The following is a 17381-nucleotide window of genomic DNA, read 5'->3' on the forward strand; positions in this document are numbered from 1 at the left end:
GTATAAAACACACAAGTGTGTTATTTCCCTTTACAAAAACACACGGAACCTTTTCCCTTTAAAAAGAACACACTGAACCGTTTCACTTTAAAAAAGAACACACTGAACCTTTTCACTTTCGACACGACCACGTATCAATCAACCAGAGGGGGGGGATTTAAAACACTACACAAACACATTTAACATTTTTCCTTTTCTCTCTTTTGAAAAGTGTGCTGGTGTAAGTGCTGTATCCGTCTTCTCAAATTCACTGCTGCACTTTCAAAGGCAATTCTCTTTCTTCTGCATCGCTCCTCAGCTTTTGTGAACATATCTGCCAAGGGAATCAGGCCTCAACTGTATTTTCCTTTTCCCCAAAGACTAACAACGCAATCTCCTGCAACTCTCCTCTCTCTCTGTCTTATACCTTCACAACACTCCCGTAAAGCCTCTTTATTTCTCCTTTACTCTCGTGTTCCCTTCCTCGCTGCCAGACAGCTCTGTTAGCGATGGGCGCCATTAGTCATGCTAAACCACCAACACACTAGCTCATTAGCATAGAAGTGAACCTGACTCCAGTCAGATTATTACAAACACATCACGGCTGCTCCGCCCCATTACTGTCAATCCCACAGCTTACTGAGAAACAGTGGAAAGTGGCACATAACAAAGTCAGGAACTAACTCTTCTGTTAATACTTCTCTTTCTGCATCATAACAACGCTCACAAGTGCTGAGGCCCAAGACGAAAAGTGCTGGCTCTCGCAGCCCTGGTGAGTGCTCAGTACGTAAGGCAATATGTTGAAGAGAAGTATTAATTTAATTGCTAGCTCTCGGTTCACTCCCACAGCGTCTCCGGGGTTATCTGAGACATGGTATGGGTGGCAGAGACAGTAGGAGCCCTGGAACTGGCACTGGTTCCAGGACCCATCGGGCTTATAACAGCCTTTTATTGTGCTGGAGAAGAGTGAAGTGGGCAGTGCTGGTGCTCTGTGCTAGCCCCATTATTATCTGCTGACAGACCTATACAGAGACTCGGAGCCACCAACAGGAGAAAGGAGAGGGAAAAAGAGAGGGGGGGGGTGAAAATGTGTTTTTCATACCAGGTTATTGCACTCTCTGGAACTGAAAGAAAAAGAAAATCTGGTTTTCCTCTTCCATCGAAAGCTTTTCCAGTAGTACAAGGGAAAGAGCTGTGCAGAAATTCTGAGTGATCTTGTTTATCCTTACAAACTGGGATGGCATTCCATGTAACAAAACAGCATTAAAAACAGATTAAACTTCATATAAATAACCTCGAAAAAAATAAATAATATATATATACAGATTTTAGAGGACGATTTAGATATTAAAGCTTGTTGGCCTGCACTGGATTTGACAAACAGATGATGTTGCAGGCTAAGAGCATGTCGGATCATGCAGTCCCACCATGTTGAACAGCCCAACAAACAGCTGTCCGTTTCTCCTGACCCGTATATCATCATCATTTGTTCCCTGCCTAACAATAAAATGCCCTCTCTTTCCTCTGCCTACTTCCACATTCCCAATTTGCACTCCTTAGTTCTACCTTATTTATCCACGTCTATTCCATTTCTCCTTCCACTTTCCTCTCTCTCCCCTTCTGTCCCTTGATCCCTCATTCCACCACACTGCCAGACGGCGTATTGTTCTGTCGCTGCGATCCTTTAATGCCATCCAATCGAGCAGGGAATATCTTGAAGGGATTTGGCCAGGGATGATTTGGGGGCTTTAAATACTGCAAGGGGATTTGCATCAGATTCAGAGATCCTGACTCAGAGCTGATGACTGGAGCTTTCTCCTAAAAGTACCTCCTGCAAGATGTGGATTCCAACCTGGAACCTAGATGGATGTGCACATGTGCAGACCAGGAACTATTTGTGAGACACCTTGGTGTCCTTCGTTTATCTGGCTCCGTGCAACTTGACAAAACTCAAATTTTCAATCTCTGCAAAGGTTCAAGTCTCAGTTTAGTCAACAAGCCTTTTAATATCCTTCATATTTTCTCTTAATTAATAACATCAACAAGGCTGACTGACTTAGGAACTGATCTGAGTCCACTTCATTCACACGAAACTGGATCTTCTCTATACTGCAAAGAAATAACTATTAGTGATTATTTTGATGATTCTGACCACTGACTAACTTGCAGAGCTAAGAGGCATCCATGCAGTTCCTCCAATGCATTACTGAAAAGTATATTCCATTGTATTTGGTATGTTAGTGTTACAGATGCTGAGTGCCTTCTCTGCCCAGAGAAAAACACTGGGATTTCAACAAAGCTTTGTGAACAACAACAATAAAAGACAACCCAACCCAAGTTTCACCACGGGACAACCAGTCAGCAATAGAGTAAGTGAACATCACTGCTAACAAACAAGAGGGTGTGAAAAGTGAGATAAAAAAAAAAAAAAAGAAGAAGAAGAAGAAGAAGCAAAGTCTCTATGCTCACAACACCACAGATGAGGCAAAGAGAGCCATCAGTCCAGCGCTGGCAAGTGGGACTGAGAGAACAGAGTTTGAAATGACTTGAGCGATGGCTGGCAAAGCGAGGCATCACAGACCGTAGGAGCTGAATTTGATGGGCAGCCTTTGGGCTCTCTAAACGCTGAGCTCTACACAATCCTATTTCCCTGCCTAAACACTGGGACACACTGTCGCTAGAGAAGCAGAGATGAAAGCACAATGTGTTCGAGTGTGTGTCTCCAATTCACAGATGTTGAAGCATGGCCCTCCCCGAGGAAGTTCAAAAGCTACGGTGGGTGGACACAATGTATGAACGTGCCGTGTGTGAGAGACAAAGAGACAAAGTGACAGAGACACAATGTGCACAAGTCTTGATCAGCATTAAGCCTTCGGAGACGCAGAGTCCAGACTGAGTCCCCTACAATCGACCCACAGGCATATGCACACTTCTGCATTTCCTTGCCTCTCTGTAAAGGGATTAAGGGGACCTTCAAAGAGAGGCAGAGAGATTGGACAGGGGCCTGCAGGGTCCCTCTTCTCACCACTGGAGGAACAGGGCAGATTAAAACTGCCCAGGCCTATCAGCCTGCCTTGTTACCAGCCTTCTCCTCATGTGTAGTGTATTAGGACACTTGAAAAAAAACAACAACCCTGGAGGAGCCAAACACAACCAGGTGGATTAGGAAGGAGGTTATTTTACAATGATGTGAGGGCCCTGGGTGGTTAGGGACTCAAGTGCATGTGTGTGTGTGTGTGTGAACTGAAATTAAAATGACAGTACAAGTGGGCAAGGCAATTTTGTAAGTGGTGCAGAGGGCCTGTGTACACAGAATGCACCTTCACTGGATATCGTGGCTGACTTAAAAAAAAAAAATTAAAAAAAATCTAAAGGAATGAGACAGGAGAAGAAACGGGACTAATTCCCTTTAGAGGGAAGAAATGAATGAGATGGATTAGCAACAGGATGATGTTTCAAGTAGAAACGAGAGAATGAGGAAGTCAAGAGAGTGTGTAAGAGAGAAAGTGCTAATCACGCCATGAGGCTGAGTTCGGGTTCAGGGCCATCACAGACAATACCGGTGTTCTTCACGCGCATTCAACCGATTCATATCAGTGATCAATTGTTGACAAATTATTCATTGCCAACAATTTGAAGGATTAAGAATATATTCAACTCTGTTTTACAAGGAATTTCTGTAGAATCTGTATGAAAGTGCACATGCAAGAATCACAGTAGCTTCTTTATTTCTTCCCCTATTGTCCCCACCAGTGAGTTGGTGATGAGCGAGGGATAAAACAAGGGAGGGTTTGTGGGGAAGGAGATGAAACATGCCATTCAGCACAAATGTTATTGCAATCTGAATCTTCTCCCTGCCCCTGGATTTTCATCATTTCCTGTGGCTGGCTCATTGAGCAGACTGATGATGAGGGGAACAGCAGGGAAAAAGGAATTCAAAGTCACACAGCCACGTTCCTTGTTCTGATGTCACCACGTGGCTGCAAATGCGCATTTCCGAATTACAAACCACTACAGCGGGCGGACTGTAAGGCATGCCTCCGGGTTGATGCACACACAACAAATTCCATCTATCTGAGGGTGCTTTCACACGTAACCTCTTCAGTTCAGTTAAAACAAACTCTGGTGTGTTTGCCTGGTTTGTTTGGGCTGGGGAGAAAGCTGACGATCCAACCCATGTGTCGACCAAACAGCTGGGTGAAGGCTGTTCGAAAACACGGTCTCCATTTCACTCCAAGAAGGCTCCGGTTCCCTCTCTGTTTTCATACCACAAATGAAGAGTGAGTGCAACGGGACAAACCGCAGCATTTTGTGATCGTAGATGTGGACTAAAACTATCCGATGTTCAGGAACTGTTCTGGAAGTGACCATATAATCTGTCTGTATGGGTGAATGTTAATGTTAATCATTTGATGACCATGACCAACACGGCATACATCAGCATGTGAATGTGGGATTGCACCCTGATTAATCATATGGACATATTATGTACACCCAAGACTAGGAGTGCATTATATATCCGTAGCTGATATTATAAGCTGATGAATGAGAACATTGAAATATGTTTTATATATTTCCACATACGAGCTGGTAATTACGTCGAATAATGCTGAATTTGCTGCTCTCTAAATACTGGATGTTGTGTTGGAAAGATACATTTATCGGTCTAAAATGAATTTCCTCTTCATATTTTTTCATCTGTTTGACTAATATTTCTGGTTATCATATTTTTATTGGCCACAAAAAGCAGATAATTAGAGCAAATCATTATCTGCCCTGAAACTCCATATCAGTATATCTCTAGTTAATACTGTATGATTTGTCTGTTTCCTCTATTTTGTCAATTCATTAAAAAATAAGTATTATCACACCAATAACCCAAAATATTTCTGCAAAGAAACACTTTTTTTTGTCCTGTCTACCTGATGCAATCATTTTGTTGCCTAAAATCCAAGTTATTTATTGATGCCAATAGAGGAAATCCCTAAATATAAGAATGAGAAGTAAACAACTAGAGACTGTCCTTCTGTCAGCCGAATTTTATTTTCCTCGCATGGATCCTGATGATGCTCTAATGATGCAACGATGCACCACATGGGTGAGTTAGCTCATATGACATTATGCACAGTTGGTTTGTTATAAAAAAAAAAAAAAAAAAAAAAAAAAAAAAAAATCGATGTAAATATGAATTGAAACATAAATAATGTGGTGGTTTTTTTGCCCTTGATCTGGATGAAAGGACCTGCAGGTCTGGAAACAGCCACGGTTGAACACGGTTACTCCCATGAACACAAAAGCGCCGCAATAATCTATTCTCCTTCGTTGGGAAGCTTTAAATTGTGAAAGTTACGAGAGTAATTGGCCTTTATTTAAATGGCCAGCAGCTTTATCTGATCTGGTCTCTCTGGACTGAAACTGGTTCAAGAAGCCTGCCTGCCTTTCAGTCGCGGGGCCAGTAAAAAGACCAGGGAAGGTGGCCAGGATTAAGCAGGTTGTTCCCTACGGGACTTCTGTTTCTTTAGGCTCACAACCACCTGTCTGCCCCTCAGGAGAGACACAGAGCCGGAGATGGAGGAGGGATGGCCAGACGGAGATGTGGAGGGGAGGGGTGGCAGGGGAGGAACCCTCTGGGGGCAAGACCTGACCAAGTCCCTCTTGTCAGGTTTGAGCTGAGCGGACGGACTTGGCACAGAAGACAGAATCTCACTAGCAACAATAGAAAGCTTGGACTGGAGGAATGTGTGCAACTTCACAATTCAAATTTGGTCCAAACAGGGAACAGAAGATTTTTTTTTTACAGGATATCTTCTCCACAAAATCTATGAAAAACATATATTCTACATTTACAATTTACAACTACGAAAAGAGAAGTTGAAAACCACTGAGGAGCCTGGAGATAACTGTATGTTGTGAACAGGATGAGGTGCACTTCAGGTCACTGCAGATACAGTAATAGAAGAGAGTAGTGAATGGCCTATTCCCTCAATCACCCACAGGAAGGAAGAAAACAGCAGACAGCAACCGAGAGGAGAGACAGCAATACGAAAAGACAGACAGAGAGGGGGAAACTGTGTGTGTGTGTGTGTGTGTGTGTGTGTGTGTGTGTGTGTGTGTGTGTGTGTGTGTGTGTGTGTGTGTGTGTGTGTGTGTGTGTCTGTTTTTTGCCTACTGGGACACCAGTGAAGATCTTGCATGAGTCTGCTTCCGTGCGTTTTGAAAGTGGTCAATTTCAATTATTCACTTATCACATCCAAATCACTAACCGGGGGTGATTTCTACATCTTGGTTTGAGTATTTACTCCCCGCTGCTCTCCTGGTTACAAGGTTTCAATAAGAGTCCGTGAGGTACCGGTCTCAAATGTATTAGCGGGGCACAGAAGGACCAAAAGGCTGGATAAATGAGTAAAGAGTGTGAGGATTGAAGATGGATAATGATGAAAGTGGAGGACTGGAGGATAGCTGAAGGTCAAAGGTCAGGCTGCCTCCAGGCCAGTACGCACGCACGCACGCACGCACGCACGCACGCACGCACGCACGCACGCACGCACACACACACACAGAGAGAGAGAGAGAGAGAGAGAGAGAGAGAGAGAGAGAGAGAGAGAGAGAGAGAGAGAGAGAGAGAGAGAGAGAGAACAGCATTGGAGGAGGAGCACCGTGATGCAGCCTTTCCGTCTCACTCAGAGGTCACTAAGTCAAAGAAGCCAATTAAAAAGATGATTAACATTCATGTGGGAGATGCGGTGTCTACGTGCAGGTGGGGTGGGCTCACCATTCTCCCTCTCACACACACACAGATATATATATATATATATAATGGGAGCAGTGAACAGTGCAGTCCAGCCTGTTGTAACGGTGGTGTCCTGGGAGGTTGGAGATCAGGAGGTTAATATGATCCAATCCTGCTCCTTCATTAGCCCGATGAAGGTAATAACGGCCTGCAGGGAAAGAGGGGCTGCTAAGTTGACTAAAACTGTCTACCTCCAACCTGCCTGCGAGGTGTCCGGGGCTATCACAGCTGGCTGGCATATAGGGAGATAGCTACAGGCGCAACACGGCACAAGAACAAATATCATCACGTAGTTTGAAGGTGAATCGCCTTTACGCGTGTTGTTACTGCGGGCCGTGCAGCTAGCTTAAAAAAGGTGACAAACAACAGTGCATGGCCAGGCACGACACAAATACACCTCCAACTTTTTCAAATGCACAGTCTCCCGCAACATATCGCCATAAAGTTGTAGGTTTTTTTTGTATATAACACCTGTTGCGGAGCCTTTAGACACACTTGAGTCATGTGCATTGAGTTCAGTTCGGGGCGTGCATCATCCAAGCCAACCAGTCGGGCTCAATGAGAGATGGGCGCCTCTGCTCACTGGATATCATGCGTGACTGAGAATGTGAGGAGGGGAAGTAGATTAAGAGTAAATATGAGGAGAATGGTAGTGATAGGTAGAACTAACAGAGAATAAACATCATTAATTGGAGAGGCACACATGGATGGATGCAGCCAGATGGTGTTTTGTTCTCATTTGTCATACACTGCTGACAGAGAGAAGGAGAGAGTGTGAACTAGAAAGAGGGGGGAAAAAAGAAAAACAAAAAAAAAGAGCTGTTTATTGATTGCAAAGTCAGTACACTGCTGCCGAGAACAGACCTCCACTGTTCAAATCTAGCTCTTCTTGTTCTGCATCATCCTCTCTCTGTGCCTGTGCCTTTCCAGACCGAGTGGTTCTGATGGTGCTGCCATTGTACGCTTTGCCAAGCCGGATGCATACTGGTGAGTACAGACACAACACCCCACAGATAGCCAAGCTTGGCATCCATTAAGGTCCATCTGTCTGCCTTTCACAAAAACACCATCTACTGTATGTTCTTTCTCAAAGGTGGCCCGTAGCACAGAGGAGGGACGAGAAAGAACGAGGACAGACAAAGGACTCAGGAGAGCCAGAGACAGAGACAGGAACAACAACAACAACAACAAAAAGAAGAAAAAAAAAGGGGGCATCAAGTTTGCCCAAAAGAGAAACTTAGTCCTGGCAAACAGGGAACACAATGAGACTAATCATCCAAACATGGCAGCTGAAGGAGAGCTCTAAACTTTGTTACCCACTCTATTTATAAAAATGAAAAAAAAAAATATATATATATGAAACTATCTCTTGATTTCCATTATATGCACACTTATGAACAACAAAAGTGAGAAGAAATTTTAAATAGAACATCAAAAATGGGTGCTCGAAGGATGGACGGGAAGGTGAAGGGGATGGAGCACGAGAAGAAGCAGTAAGTTGAAGTCTGGAGGCAGGACCGGGTTCTCAACATCCCACAAATGGAGAGCAGCGCTCGAGGCCACAGCCTGCTCAGGCTGCTACCGCGCTCACTTTGTTCTCGGCAATGACAGTTTCATTCAGAGAGACGTGCGCTTGGCTCTCCGGGGCCAAAGTGCCCCTGCATCAACCAGCTCTTTCTTTCTCTGTGTGCCGCTCTCCTTTCATACCTAACCTCTCCCGCTTTTTGGATGCTCTAGATGCCTGTGAGCCTTAGGAAAAACGCAATTCCCTGCTACGACTCTTAATGTACTGTCAGCACCTTACAGTGAGCGCCTGCTGTCGCCGCACTGAATTAGATGCAGCAGTGTTTGGCATGAGCTCAGCCATCACCATCTACCGGACCCTGCAGAATATAAAATAATTAATGAAAATAACTGCAAAACCTTTCGCCAGAGAATACATTCTGTAAGCAGCTGATTTATCTCCACACAGCCTAACAATCAGATCTCTCAGAGAGCACGAGGTGCTGTAGTGGGAGGGAGGAGGGGGCTGTTTCCTTGGTAACATGTTGCATTTACATTTTAGTTGTTACCCCCTGCTTAGGATTTTTTTTTTTTTTGTCATTCGTGGTGGAATGTAACTCAAATTTATACTTCATTTTCTAGATCAGCATCATTATAAGTGAAAACAATGTAGGGGTCAAAGACATTTTACACCATGACAATTCTATCTTACAAAAATTATTACTTAACAAATAAATGCTGAATCAAAATAACCAGAAATGCTTAAGGATCGTCTTTAATCTTAAAATGCATGAAGGATTTAACTGTATTTTAATCCGACAATAGAATATAATTCTGCAACCCACTCCACAAAGTTCTGCACAATAAAAACCTAAAAACTCCTGAATAACTTATCCTAAAAAGAAAGAGTGTTCTGATCTATATTTCAGCGAGGGAAAAGTGCAAACACAGAGACATTTCCAGGAAACTTGTGGTGCCTTTAGGAACAAATCCTCAGGGTCACAAAAGGACCAGGTCTTCGTCTGGTCGCAGACGGCTTTGTCAAATTGTCTGCCTGCCTGTCATTTTCCCATAAGCCCTTCAAACAGTCCTGTGACCTGCGGGGTCCAAAGAGAATGTATTATATCCATACAACTATTCACTCCACACACTAAAACAGAAACACAGGCAACCACTAATGTCTGTGCACTTTGTCAGACATAAATAAAAAAAAAACTGGGCCACCTAACTGTTGGGATATTACATTTGCCAAAGACCTTCTGCAGGAAGAGACGATCAGTCATGGATCGAATAAGCTGCCATACCGAGTGACCTTTTTTTATTAGTCGTTTTTTTTACTCGACATCTATACAACACCAAACCACCAAAATTACTTTTAACCACAGCTTACACAGTCATGTTAAATGTCTTACAACCACGATAGGAAAGGCTCTAGATGTGAAACCATAGTTTTCCTTGTGACCCCAATTCCTTCTTCCATCACACCTTAACTCTGTCTAACGGTCTTGGTTTTTTTTTTGTTTTTAATGTAATTTGATAATTTTTAATGCATCTCTTACCCAACATAGGTAGTGTTGCTTAAAAAGTAAATTTGCAGTAAATCATTTGGAGACAGCTCCTGCTACATGGCTTGTGGTGAAATACTTCGGCCACGTGGAGGGAGGCTGTGGCTCAGACGGCAGAGTGGGTTGCACACTAATCGGAAGGTAGGCGGTTCGCTCCTCCTGTCCACATGCTTAAGTGTCCTTGAGCGAGACACTGAACTTTAAGTTGCTCCCGATGGTGTACCATCGGTGTGTGAATGTGCTCCTGATGGCAGCACCTTGCACGGTGATCTGTCTCATTAGTGTGCGAATGGGAAAACCATGTTAAAGCGCTTTGAGACCAAAAGGTGGTAAAGCGCTATACAAGTACAGACCATTTACGTCCCAATCAGGAATGTCACAGCAGGCACTTTCTCTCAGTTGTCAAAGGTAAAAATACCTGCTTCGACCTAATTCAAAAGGAGGCCATGTTTGGCCTTTTAATGAGGATTATGTCGAAATTGCTTGAAAGACCAGTTTCACACAAAGCCATGTGGAAGTGTGCCACCCTTTGTGCATACAGTTGCCAGTCCAAGACTTATTACACAGCAGAAGAATTTTTGTGTTTATCATCCGGGCTTTGTTTGACACGGGGAGTACAACTCGGCAGAAGATTATTAATAACATATGGAGGTGATTCAGATGGATTTGGAGTTAAGCGGGTGTCTGTTTACATGAGTCGTCTGAAAGCTGATTGTTATTTGTGATGGCAACATCGTTCTACATAAACTTGAATTGTAAACGCCGCGGTGCTTTTGGCTTTCTCACAACTGGCCGGGGTCTTCTATTAATCACAGGACAAAAGCCTGCCTTCGTGTCAATGAGCTGTAGCTCTTCTGGGGACAGGAGGAGAAGGAGAATGGGCCGATCAGGGCTTAGGCATAGAGAGCTCTTGCAAGAATCCGAGAGGAGGTTACCTACAGTGCAGTGGGGCTCTGCTGCCGGCTCTGTGAGGGCCTTAACGAAGGGGTGAGCATTTTAGTCAGTGTGCAGGTGTGTGTGTGTGTGTGTGTGTGTGTGTGTGTGTGTGTGTGTGTGTGTGTGTGTGTGTGTGTGTGTGTGTGTGTGTGTGTGTGTGTGTGTGTGTGTGTGTGTGCGCGCGCGCACGAGGAAGCACTATTCTGGGCGCGCGTGTGTGTGTGCGTGCGTGCTAGGGCAGGATCAGTGCAGTAAATCCACACTTGAAAGAGTAGCTCAATCAAGCTCTCCCACCCATCTCTCCCCTCTGTCACTCGTTCTCTCCCTATGCCTTCTTCATCTCGCCGATGTTCTTCTGCTCCCAGTTCACGTAGAGTTGAAGAGTTCACAGGACTCGGTTGCAGGGGAGAGACGCCAGGGGCAAAGAGGAACAACCGTCTACCTTTAACGCTTTCCATCTCCGCTGCTTTTTAGCTCCTCCATCAATATCTACGTAAGCAGCTGCCACTGACGGGGCGTTAAAATAGTCTGTAATTAGTTGGCTGGCTAACTGACTGACGCAGACAAAATGTTTTTACAACATACATACTCTGGTATGCCTGAGCAGAGTTTGCAAGTCACACTTCGTTAGTCCCGGATTTCTGAAAATTGTGAAAGAGCAATAAGTGCCTTGTTCTCGGAGCAAGATGCAGCTTGTAAGTTTATTGATTTTGAACAAATCTTCAAAACAATGTGTAACTTTGAATAATGAAATGAAAATATTACTGCTAAACAACAGCCTGCATCCAATACAACCCCCCCCCCCCCCCCATAAATAAGTGCTATAAACTAGACTGTGTTGGTTTAGTTTAGCTGGGTACGCACAGGGTTTTCCATGCCAAACATCCTTGCGTCTAATCCCACATCACTCGAATTGTGAGATTGTTGATAAGAAAAACTCTCATTATAAAGCTTTTAACTTCCATTTAGGAACAGGTCTGCAGACAAAACATCACCTCATGTTCCCTCTTTGTTTCATTTCTGCAGCTGGGCTCTCTTCAATGACAAGTAAAGCCTTCCTTTCCTTGAAAGGGAATAAAAAGCATGACCTCATTTTGTTTGCTCTGCGATGTAATAAAGGCGATTTTACGCTGCCAAAAGCGGAGAAGATGCCCTTCATTAGAACAGTGCGTACTCAGCTCGTCCATACTTTAATCCAATTTAGTTTAGCATGATAAAGGGCATTACTGCCAGAAAGTCCTACACCCACTACTGACTTGTATGCATGCACATGCAGGCAGGCAATGACATGAAAAAAAAAAAAAAAAAAAAACCCATATTGTGCCCCGAGGGGTTCATGGGTAGATAATGCACTAACCAAACATTCAGGACTACCAGACACTTATCTTGTCAGACTGACACTAATCATCACTTCTGACATCTCAATTCATCCTCCTTTAGGCCAGCGGTAGGTTATTGTGGAAACAATTTTGGAAGATCAGAGCTATAACAGAAATATTTACTGTATATATATATTTTGGAGAAAAGCATACCATTTGGAATATAAAAACTAAGGACATGTGTGCATTGTCTATTGAAATGAAAGATCTTTTCATTATTTTCAAATGAACAAAGTTTTCCTCCCTGGAGGAAATATGGCCTCTGGTGGACTGCATTTGGTCATTAATTATCTATATAAAACTTTATTTGAATTAAGGGTAGAGTGAAACTTTATGAGCAGGATTTCATTAGTGCACTAAAAGAGCTACAAGCTGCTTTCTTCTGTCCGAGACATAAAAGAGCTTCTCCAACCCACTCAATGGTTCAGGTACTGAATCAACAGACCATCTGTAATGTACTTGTCAGGCTGCAAAATGCACACAGATTTTTGGAAATATGAGGAAGCTATTTTTGTGGCACTCCATTCAGATGAGTTTTAGCTGCCCAGAGCTGTCATTGACTTAAAAGGGGTTTTGTTGTGTACGTGTCGACACGCGTGTGCTAACAGTGACTCATTCTGCATGACTGTTTAGAACATTGTCGCTTCCAGATATGGCTTCACCCTCAAGTCTGTGTGTGCGTGCACATATCGGTGTGTGCGTGTGCATATCCAAGTGTGCCAACATCCTCTGTGTGTGCATACAGGATGTGCAGATCTGAAAGACTCCCAAACTCAGAAACAAAACAAGTGCCTAAAGATATGACAGGCAGGCTGAATAAAGACGAGCAATCCTGAAACAAGAGGACACAAATTAACGTCCTTTCCACACTGTCAAACTGGGGCAAAAGGCCCCTCTGAGACAGACGGGGTAGAAATATAGCAGACGCGAGATGCATGATCACATCTCCTGTGTCAAATGTTACATTCACCTGTGCAGTTCAGATGAGATGAACAATAAAATACAGTTCATGGCCCCAGATGTACCCATAATAAAGTTAGGAAACATTTCATGCAAAGATACGCTGATATGGAATTTCAGGGCCGATAATGATGCCTGTTATTATCTGTTTGTGTGGCAGATATCATAACCAATAATAATAATAATAATAATAATAATAATAATAATAATCTTGGCATTATAAATGGCTGAACACGTTACATTTTTACAGGTTCACTGTGTTCTGTTTCTTCAATGTGTATTTGACTAACTGATTTTCCTGTATCCCTTAATGGCAGATTTAATTGCATGTTTGGCAAATTAGTTTACTCAGTAAACTGTGTGAATTGTGACCCAAAGTCTATTGTTTTTTTAGATGTGACCCCTCTGCCCTCTTTATGAGTGTTTTAGCTCAGCATTTGGGTATCAGACAGCAACACAGACCAGTGGAGAGGTGGAAAAAAAACAAAAAACACACCACTCAGAACTTGTTTCCTAGTCTGCAGCATGCTCCCACATTATTGGATGTAATGGCTGGCTTAAATTACATTATCAGAACAATAACAATAATTACACTTCCTTAATTACTGCTGATAATATATTGTCGAGCGATATGTTGTGCATTCCCATTTTCATGTGATCAGACACAGTTTATGCCTTTCAGGCATGTTTTCAGAGGTTCAGACTAAACTCCTCGCGTGCGTACAGATGTGCAATCATCCCACCGTTTGGTTCTCCAGCCTTCCAGCTATCCTCTTTTCTTTGTTTATTTGTTTATATTAAAAAGGGGGTCATCTTTCTTTGGATGTTACTTGCCCAGTTGCTTGTGAAAAAATACAAGCTCATAAATTGTAATGCAGTTACATCTGGGGCAAACATCGTCCTTGCTGCATTCGTTTCTCCCAAAGGGAAAGAATCTAAATGTGCTCACACGTGTAAGAATAATTTTACATTAACCGGATAAAATGCAGGAAGGAAAGCAGCTTAACAAGGTTACAATTCAAGTGGCGCTGCATGCCTTGCATGCTTGGCATTGACTGGCCGTTTCCACAAGCCACCGAGCCCTGTGCATTGCCACCTGGTGACAAACCTGGGCCTTCAGCTGCCCTGCCCACCTGGTCTCCACAGTCAAGAGCAGAAATACACATCGCATGCCAAAAAAAATACCAGCAGCCATCACCAGTGGCACATTGTGTGAGGAAGTCTGGACAGAGGGGAACCGGAGATGAAACGTGGCAGTCACAGGAGGTGTATACAGCCAGCTATGTTATTCCACTCTGCTGGAGGTACAGCCAACCTGTTCCTCTGGCCTATATATGGAAGTAAACAGGATGCTAACAGTGGGGTGGAGGTGATGTGCCATATGTAACCCCATTATCCTGTTGTTTTGACTAAGATAGTTGAGCATGGAAAGATGGACGCCACTGCTAAGAGAGCATCCAAGCAGTCCTAAATCAGCAGTGAAACCATGTCCTTCATCGTCCTGGGAAACTCAAATGTTAAGACTAAACGCATGATGTTTATACATGAGCTTATGTACAGCAAGTACTCACAGCAGGTACAAGAAGCTTCTTGACCTCCTCCACCGCTCTCCTCATCTTGATCTCAGCTCTGGCCTGCGTGTCTTCCACTGTGATCAGGACATGAAGGTCTTCATTTAGGTGTTCCCAGTTTGGCTTTCCTCGGTTCTGCTCCTCCTGGACAGAGAAATAGGAAGAGCGAGGGAGATGGTGAGTGAATGTGACAGTGTGGGTGTGTTAGAGCACCAGTGCACTAACGCAGCATATCAAAGACAGCGCAGGCGAGAGGTAGGCATACACAGAGGACGACCGGGCCCCGTGAAGGGAAACAGGATGACAGGACCGGCCCTTTAGTCAGCTATTTAGCTTTAACTTTGAAAGGACACCTTTCTTTAATAGATCCCTGGCTTCACAGAGACAAAGATGACAGCTAGCCCTGCAGCAATTAATATCAGTGAAAGATGGATGGATGCAGGGATCAGAGAAAGATGGAGCCAGACTTTTAAACCGCACTAACTTATCTGGTAGGTATGGAATTATGACACGTGGATATAGCGCAAAATAGCCTAGGATTGTGCGTGAAGGTACACAAGGGTGTGCCTGTGTCTCTGACACGTTTATGTGGACAATATTGTCCAAGAAAAAATGGCTTTCTGAGGGAGTAATTTTACCTCCTATAAAAAGGCAGCATCCAAACTGTCGCACTCGCACAGTCGTACCTGAAAGGCAAAATGGGCTTTATAGAAAACCACCCATCACTGCTCGATAACCTTTCAACACAGTTAAATGGGAAGCCATTTCAAGATTTGAATTGGGGAGACTGGGGTTCGGAAAGGCTTTATGTTTTCAGTTGCCTCCATGAAAAGCCCAGTCACATCTAAATCTTTCGTGAAAAGGTAAAATGGGATATGTCGAGACAAATGGAGAGTAGCAAAACACCTGAACATTTTCTTTTTGGAAAAAGAAGAAAGAAAATGCCACGCTCCTCAATTTAGCATAGCTACTTTCTTCCCTCTTCCTGTTGCCCCACTGACAGTAAATGCAGGGAGCAGACACGGAGAGCGCACTAAAATGCTTTTAAGGTTGTATCGCATGTCGCTGTTAACCATGAAAGCCAGCGGTTTGAAAGCCGACTATTTCCCCTTGAGGTGAGGAGTTCTGGTCTAGGTTGCCTGAAAAAGACAACCTCAGATTCTGTTTGTGTGACACCACAATAAAAACATCAAAACGGTACTGAAATGTGAAAATGTTTTGTTTGATTTTATGAAGACAAATCAGATGGGTGAAATTGAAATCAACATAAAAAAAATAATAAACTATCAAAACTGATTTCTTTTTCCAAAGGAGGTCAGAGTCTCAAGCAGTCAACTGCAGCCCCTCCTCCTTTGTCTCGGTTTGTACAGACTGTTGATGAACACTCGTTTACTCCCACCCATACAAACCACCTCAACTTCAGATCACTGCTCATTTGTGATTGTGAGCTACTGTGAGGGTGTCTAATTACAAACAGTGCATTGCGGTGCTCTGCAGGGGGTCCACCTGACATGATTTTAGTACACTCAACGAGCAGCAAAAAGTTAGAGGGGGAACACACACACACACACACACACACACACACACACACACACACACACACGCCTTAGAGCTTGAGCCGAGTGCCACCCACCTGCTTTCTACTCCATAGAGAGCTGTTGCCATGGCACTGCTCTTTACTACACACACACACACACACACACACACACACACACACACACACACAGAAGAAAGTTCAATATTCCACTCTCGTTTTCCCCCTTTTCCGCATGTGGGTGGGGGGGGGCCTAGTTTCAGCAGTCAGGCCATTATTTCACCATGGCTGTTTGCTTATGGCCTATTAGGGGACATGGGGACTGGAAGGTGACTCTGCACTTTGTGGAGGGGACAAGAGAGACAGGCCACGAGGGCTACCTCTGTAGTATGTAGGGCACAGTATGAAAACACATGGCATATCCATAAATATACGTCTATTGAACGATGGTTGCTAATAGTCAATCACATGTCTGTTCACACAGATCCTGATAACGATTGTAGTAAAATAAATCTGGGAAAAGCGCACACGCATGCAAACTTAGACACACATCTATGCACGCACACCCACACGCCTCGCACCAGCATGACTGCCTGTGAACAAGGTCACCGTGTGCCCTCTGAGAGAAAGTGACAGCATGACAAACAGGAGGAAGGCTGGAGGGGGGGGAGGCAGAGTGGGAGGGTGAGAAAAGAGAGGGGAGGTAAGGCGAGAGCTAAGAGGAATACTGGGAAGGCCTTTGAAAACAATGTCTACGCTGGCCAACATCAAACACCATTGCAATAATCACATACCAGAGGGTGATGGGTTCTGGCAAAATATGTAGCATGAATAAATAGCAGGAATACGGCTACTAGAAACAACATCATCAGAGGGAAAGACTGCCCGTCAGTTATGCTGCCTGACTTCCATCGTCCTTACAGCACCTGTTTGCCTGCTGGATTTCACACCCCTCAGCTTGAGCGCAATAAAACCTTAAGACCTCAATTCTCACAACATGGCTGACACCACATGCAAAAACGTTAAAAAAAAAATATATATATATATATATAGCGCTGTATTTTCATCAGACTGTCCCCTCCCCTTTTTGTTTTTTTTTAAGATCGGCTTCAAAACAATTGATTAAAAAAAATAAATAAACAACAATCACCGTTCAATCATTTG

At 43.7% G+C, this 17381-nt stretch overlaps 1 protein-coding gene across 6 annotated transcripts in view; it reads right to left on the reverse strand.

The window, feature by feature from the left end:
• qkia (QKI, KH domain containing, RNA binding a) overlaps positions 1-17381 on the reverse strand; it is a 77180-nt gene that overhangs the window by 15438 nt on the left and 44361 nt on the right. For all 6 annotated transcript variants that reach the window (XM_069152435.1, XM_069152432.1, XM_069152434.1 and 3 more), the window contains exon 4: positions 14684-14827. In XM_069152435.1, coding sequence (XP_069008536.1) covers positions 14684-14827 — 144 coding nt within the window. The remainder of the gene's footprint in view (positions 1-14683; positions 14828-17381) is intronic.

The sequence above is a fragment of the Embiotoca jacksoni genome, unplaced genomic scaffold, assembly GCF_022577435.1.
Source record: "Embiotoca jacksoni isolate LCO1_2020_lvr unplaced genomic scaffold, fEmbJac1.0.p SCAF_18, whole genome shotgun sequence".
NCBI classification, from domain to species: domain Eukaryota; kingdom Metazoa; phylum Chordata; class Actinopteri; family Embiotocidae; genus Embiotoca; species Embiotoca jacksoni.